This window comes from Diospyros lotus, chromosome 4 (genome assembly GCF_014633365.1).
Source record: "Diospyros lotus cultivar Yz01 chromosome 4, ASM1463336v1, whole genome shotgun sequence".
Taxonomy (NCBI): Eukaryota; Viridiplantae; Streptophyta; class Magnoliopsida; order Ericales; family Ebenaceae; genus Diospyros; species Diospyros lotus.
In genome coordinates this window covers 28,277,347-28,284,305 of record NC_068341.1, presented here as the reverse complement: position 1 = coordinate 28,284,305, position 6,959 = coordinate 28,277,347, and the positions used below count along the sequence as shown (strand labels likewise).

Genomic DNA, 6,959 nt, shown 5'->3' with positions numbered 1-6,959 from the left:
CACAATAACTTTAGATCCCAATAAGTATGATCGAAATTTATCTAAAGCAAAGACAATGGCTAAGAGCTCTTTTTCAGTCGTGGTGTAATTGGCTTGAGCACTGTCCAGGGTACATGAGGCGTAGGCAATGACATGCGACTTCTTATTCATTCGCTGAGAGAGAACGGCGCCTACTGCAAAGTTGGAAGCATCACACATGAGCTCGAAGGGCAACTCCCAGTTGGGTGGCTGGATGATCGGTGGAGAAGTCAATCACCTCTTAAGTTCCTCGAAGGCTCGCTTGCATTGTTCATCAAACTTGAAATCCACATCCTTTTGGAAGAGGTGGGATAATGGAATTGCAATCTTACTGAAGTCTTGGATGAACCTCCTGTAAAACCCTGCATGGCCAAGGAAAGAGCAAACTTCCCGCACAGACGCGGGGTAAGGTAAAGAAGCAATGACATCCACCTTGGCACTATCGACTGCTATACCTTGTTTGGAGATCACATGACCTAAGACTATGCCCTGCTCAACCATGAAGTGACATTTTTCATAATTCAAAACAAGGTTTTTCTCAACACACCTTTCCAAAACTTTACCCAAGCTAACCAAGCAGTCATCAAAGGAGGTCCCATACACAGAGAAATCGTCCATGAACACCTCCATGTAATGCTCAAGAAGGTCGGAGAAGATACTTACCATGCACCTTTGAAATGTACCTGGAGCCTTGCAAAGACCAAATGGCATCCTCCTATAGGCAAATGTGCCGAAGGCGCAGGTGAAAGTGGTCTTTTCCTGATCCTCCGGTGCTATGCAAATCTGAAAATATCCAGAGAAGCCATCAAGAAAACAATAGTGTGACTTACCTGCCAGCCGCTCCAACATTTGGTCAATAAATGGGAGAGAGAAGTGATCCTTCTTCGTGGCGAGGTTGAGTCTCCTGTAATCAATGCACACTCTCCAACTATTTTGTACTCGCATCGGAACAAGCTCATTCTTCTCATTAGGCACCACTGTGATGCCCGTCTTCTTGGGAACTACCTGCATTGGACTCACCCACTGGCTATCAGAGATAGGATAAATGATACCAACTGAGAGTAGTTTACTTACCTCTTTCTTTACCACATCCAAGATGGTGGGGTTGAGTCTCCTTTGGGGCTGTCTCACAGGTTTAGCTCCTTCATCTAGATGAATCCTATGCATGCATATGGAAGGGCTAATCCCAGGTATGTCTGCCAATGTCCAGCCGATGGCCTGCTTGTTCCTCTTCAGCACATCCAATAACCTTTTCTCTTGGTCAGGTTGCAAGTTATTGGCGATGATGACTGGCAGCTTCTCGCCATCCTCCAAGAAGGCATACTTGAGATGCTCGGGCAAAGGCTTGCACTCAAGGGATGGTGGCTGCTGCAATGAAGGGACTAACCCGCTTGCCTTTATCTCAAGGGTACTGTCTACCTGTTCAACATGGTTAGCAGAAACACTATCCTCCCCATGAGAAGTATAAGAATCAGATTGTGCATGCTCAATTTGAATATCAGAATCATGATTATCTAGAAATGCAGCAATCTCAGAACATGCATCACATGGATCACTCTCATTACTACAATCAGGACAGATGAAGGAATCTGGAAGGTCATGAATAGTGGGGAATGCATCAATCAAATCATAAGACTTAGTGCATGCTTCATCAACCAACAATTGAATCAAGTTAACTTGCAAGATGGAATGATCTTCAGGGGGACATTTCATGGCATCAAGTATGTTAAAATGAATGGTGCTACCAGCAAATTCCATGGAAAGTGTACCCTCATGCACATTGATGATAGTCTTTGCAGTTTTCAAAAATAGCCTACCTAATATAAGAGGTGCATGCTCATGTAAATTGTCATCTTCCATATTTAAAACATAAAAATCAGCAGGGAAGATACAATCCTTAACCTTAACCAAGACATCCTCCAAGACTCCAAATGGGTAGGCTGTGTTGTGGTTGGCTAGCTGGACAACCACTCCTATTGGCTTCAAAGGACCACACTATAATGAAGCATAGATAGAGTTAGGCATGACATTAATGGATGCACCTAAATCTAGCAAAGCATTACTAAATTGCATGTCTCTTATAGTACAAGGAATGGAAAACGTCCCTGGATCTTTGCACTTCCTTGGCATGGAAGGTTGTATGAGAGCTGAAACATTCCTCCCAAGGTTGACCTTCTCATTCCCCTTAAGCTTCCTCTTGTGAGTACACAAATCTTTGAGAAATTTTGCATACTTGGGGATCTGTCTGATGGCTTCAAGGAGGGGTATATTGACTTCCACTTTCTGGAATGTCTCCAGAATCTCTTTATCTAATTCGGCCTCTACTCTTTTCTTGTTTTATGTTGCTCGATGTGGAAATGGTAGGGGCTAGTTGTTGGAAGACTCTCCTTGTTCTTGATAGCTGGAGTTGGGATGCTTGGCTTCTTGGATTGAGGAGGGCTGCTGCTCATTGCTACCCTCTACATGCTGCTTCATGTTTGATGATGGTGGAGGGGTTGGGATGATCACTTCTTTCCCACTTCGAAGCATGATGGCACTAACATTACCCCTCGGATTGGCAACTGGTTGTGAAGGAAGTTGCCCCGAACCTTGACTCCTTAACTCATTGATGTTTGTTGCTAGCTGCCCAATTTGTGTCTCCAAATTTTGAATTGTGGTTTCTATTTTTTGCTGGAATTGGAGTGTATTGGCTGCTAGTTGCTTAACAAGATCATCCAAGCTAGGTTCTGACTTGGGCCTTGGTGGGGCATGGTTGCTGGAACTTGGACCTTGAGGATGATTTACTCTTTGTGGCTGCTGAAATTGTTGCTGCTGCAAGTTGTGATTCTGGTATGGATACTGGTGGAATGACTGGTTTGAAGACCCTCCATATCTGAAATTTGGGTGATCCCTCCATCCAGGATTATATGTGGCTGAGTATGGATCATACTTATGTTGTGGCTGCTGCTGGAAAGGTTGATTGTGCTGCTGGAATGGTCTACCAGGGAAGATTCCATTGCATGATTCTGTGTTATCCTGCAATTGTGGGCACTGATCAGTTACATGTGAAGATAATGAACAAATGCCACATACCTGTTGGGGCTGATTTCGATCAAGGGCTAACTGGCGAACCATTGAAGTTAGTTCCTCCAGCCTATTTTCTATTCTCCTTTGGTCCATAGGTGCAGCAAAACCAACCTCATTGACAGGCTTCATGGGAGTGTTCAACCTGGTACCAAATTGTTGTGCATTTTGAGCCATCTTTGAAATTAAGTCTCGGGCTGCAGCTGGTGTCTTTTCCACTAAGGCTCCTCCAGATGCAGCATCCACTAAGTACCTATCCATGGGGAGCAAGCCTTAATAAAAATATTGAATGAGAAGCTGGTCACTTATCTGATGATGAGGACAACTAGCACACAGCTTCTTGAATCTTTCCCAATACTCATGCAAGCTTTCTCCATCTATCTGTCGAATGCCACAAATGTCCTTCCGGATGGCTGCTGTTCTGGAAGCAGGGAAGAACTTCTCCAAAAATATTCTCCTCAGGCCATCCCAATTGGTAATGGCAGCAGGTGGCAAGTAATACAGCCAGTCTTTGGCGGCTCCATCAAGAGAGAAAAGGAATGCCCTTAGCTTGATTTGTTCTTCATCAACCCCTTGCGGCCTCATGGTGGAGCATACCACATGAAACTCCTTCAGATGCTTGTGTGGATCTTCACCTACAAGACCATGAAACTTAGGAAGCAAATGTATCAATCCAGATTTTAGTTCAAAGTTTGCCTCCAATTAGGGATACTGAATACACAAGGGTTGATAATGCACATCATGGGCAGCCAATTCTCTAATACTTCTGTTAGCATTATTCCCATTATTCCTATTCTCATTGCCATTGTTTTCATAGGTGGCCATATTGATCAATTTAGGTTGAAACTCAAACACAGTATCAGAAACAATGGGAAAGATACTATTAGTCACTGCCCTATCTTGAGATCTAAGTTCTCTTGCTTATCGCCTAAGGGTTCTATCAATTTCTGGATCTAAATCAATTAGGTCACCCTTAGATGATCTGGTCATGCATTAAATATCAACAAGAACAAAAACAAAACAAAACACACAAGGAAAAATCACATAAACACACCAAGAAAACACAAAATGGCCCAAAAAGTGGTCTAAACATTGGAATTTGGCCAAAAAACGCCCTCCTCACTGCATAGAAGTGACTATTTCTCCCCACAACCCCATTCCTTTGGACACCAAAAATCAGGGCATTCCGAGATAGTCGTCGGCAGTGAACAGTCCTGTTTATGGCAAAAAAAACAAAAAACAAGCAAACCGAAAAGAAAAACACAAAGAATGAACAAGGAAAACACAAAGAATCAACAAGGAAATAAAAGAAAAGAGAAACCAAAGAACAAGATATGAAGAAGCAACAAAAGAAAGCAATAAAGAATGAAAGAGAACTAAAAAGAAAAAGAAAGACAGAAAACAAATCTTGTTATGGCAGAACAGTTTGACGGGTCCCCGGCAACGGCGCCAAAATCTGATCGGTGCTGTCGAACAACGATAGATTAGATGAAATATAGATTCGGATTTGCAATAAGGGTGCAACCCAAAGTCGTCTCCCAACGAACCTCAAACGGATCTGTCAAAACAAGACTAAACGAGGGGGGTTGTGATGAAAACCGAAATATAAACGTTCAAGAATGAAACAACGATGAAGTAAAACGTAACCCGCTACAAACCCTACCTCCTTACCACGGTAATCCTCGTCTCATTTATGAAAACAATCTGTTTTGGTTTGATTTTCTTTTGATTTGAAAAACTCTTCTACAACCGTAAAAGATTAAATCCAATCGAGCAATCGCTCATACAAATATACCGTTTCTTTCTAATCAAAGCCTCAACCGAGTACGTTAATTAAAACCATCCAAAGATCATGCATGCATTCACACAATCGCATAAAAGAAACATACATAAACTTAGAGAAGGAAAAGAAACAGAATCATCAATTAAAACATGAAAATCGAGTTCCAAATCGGATTCAACAATATGACCGAGACTCAAACCGGGCAAGAGGTACGAGAATGTAGCGAATCACAAGCGAATTAGCCTTCCATCTTCTTGGTTGAAATCTTGAGAATTCTCCCAAAATCGGCCACACCCAAAATCAGCCACTTAATGTGCTTAAATAGAGCTTAGGGAGGAAACCCTAAGTTACCGCAACTTCACATCCGATTTCGAATAGGATAACGTGCATTTTAGGATTCTTCCCCTTCATTAAAATTGTATATCAGGAAGAGTATATGAATTTGGGATTTTAAATCACTTGATTTGGATATCGGACGCCCAAGTTATGGCCTTTTAAAGATTCAGCATCTGTGCAGCTTTCCTAATTTGACCCAACTTTTTGGTCCCGACTTTGAAGCACTGTTTGGAGGCCCAAACGAACTTGGATTTGGACAAACAATACCATTAAAGAAAGCCCAAGAAGTCCTATACAATATCTCTGAAGACATCATTCACGTTCTGGGATTGTAACTTGGTCAAAAACTTGAAAGAAGCATAGGAGGTCAAATCTATCAGCACATTGGTTGCTTCTTTGTCTCCAATTTCCTTGTTTCCCTTCTTGCCATCAAAATTTCTCATGACCCAGGAAGCCCTAATCTGTCCAAAATAAGATAAAATAGTGTGAAGCCCAATTCCTATAAAATAAAATAAAACAAATCAAGATGAATAAAATGATACAACTAACGTGCAAAAAGACTAAATATGAGGGCTAAATAATATGAAAATATGCGCTCTATCACACCTCTTCCCCCTCATAATGCTCAACCACAAGGAGGTGATTGCTCCGTTTCCCCCAGCTAGCAAGTGGGGAACCAATCAATCCCACATTCACTTAACATCGGCTTAGGGCCACTTCCTACTAATCAAGCTGGGACTTCACGACAACCACCATGTATCGTCCCGTGGGAAGAGTATGAAGCATTGAGACAACAACACGTTGAGGGCATGCAGGCACTTTGAGACATGGCTGGTATACTCCAAGGTATGATGCCTAGAGGGACATTTCCCGATACCTTGAAAAAGTTTATGCCACCACCTGAGCCTCAGCCCGAGGTGGGAGCTGATTTCTATCGAGAGGACACTCCCAATTCTCATTCCCGATCCACTCCTTGTCGGGAAGCTAGATCACCACCACCAAGGAAAAGTCTTCACGCCAAGCCCCGAAGAAATGAGAGCCCACAAAAGGAAAACAGGGCTAGAAGCGCCCAAAGACGGAGATACCATGAAACTGGGGTCGGCACGTCAACAAGACATGGTAACCAAACAGCAGCAAGTATACGAGATGACATGAAAAGGGTAGTTGAAGAAGTACTTGAACGAAAGAAATTGATCCCAGCCACAGAGGAGCAACAACGCAGAAAATGTCCATTTACTACAGATTTATTGGATAAGCCACCGCCTAGAAAATTCAAGATGCCTCAAATCACCCCCTATTCCGGCAAGGACGATCCCTATGATCACATTCAAAGCTATGAGTCGTTGATGATATTGCACGGATGGGATGATGACATAATGTGCCGAGCTTTCTCCTTAACTCTATCAGGGCATGCCCGGATATGGTTCAACAGTTTACCTGAGGCCTTTATCTCTTCATTCGGTCAGCTCAAAACGAAATTTGTTAAGGCATTTATGATTAATAGTCGAAGAAAAAAGGACGCCACATACTTGCTCAGCATTCGACAGGGGAACAAAGAAACTCTGCGTCAGTATGTGGATAGATTTCGGAACGCCACCCTCGAAGTTCATGATTTACCAATTGCAATGGCAGTGTCTGCTATGTTACACGGAACACGACTAACCCCCTTACAAGAATCATTATCTTTGGACCCACCAACTTCCCTAGAAGATTTGTTTACTAGAACAAATAAATACGTGCTCCATACGGAAGTTATGAG

The 6,959-nt window shown here is 42.6% G+C and overlaps 1 protein-coding gene across 1 annotated transcript; it reads right to left on the bottom strand.

The window, feature by feature from the left end:
• Nucleotides 1-252: 252 nt before the first annotated feature.
• Nucleotides 253-3,906, bottom strand: LOC127799754 (uncharacterized). The gene is made up of 5 exons (XM_052333984.1): nucleotides 3,801-3,906; nucleotides 3,416-3,716; nucleotides 3,091-3,334; nucleotides 2,787-3,033; nucleotides 253-1,664 (listed from the first exon to the last, which is right to left on the bottom strand). Exons 1-5 carry the CDS (start codon nucleotides 3,904-3,906, stop codon nucleotides 253-255), a joined length of 2,310 nt encoding a protein of 769 aa, XP_052189944.1.
• Between the last annotated feature and the right edge of the window lie 3,053 nt (nucleotides 3,907-6,959).

Bases quoted from the DNA above. Each gene is read 5' to 3' on its own strand.
- LOC127799754 (XM_052333984.1), bottom strand. From the start codon at position 3,906: ATGGCCACCTATGAAAACAATGGCAATGAGAATAGGAATAATGGGAAT. The intron at 3,034-3,090 runs GTATGTGGCATT...CCACAATTGCAG, and splicing joins ATCGAAATCAGCCCCAACAG to GATAACACAGAATCATGCAA. The intron at 1,665-2,786 runs GTCCAAGTTCCA...TGGTTGATGAAG, and splicing joins AAGAGTAAATCATCCTCAAG to CATGCACTAAGTCTTATGAT.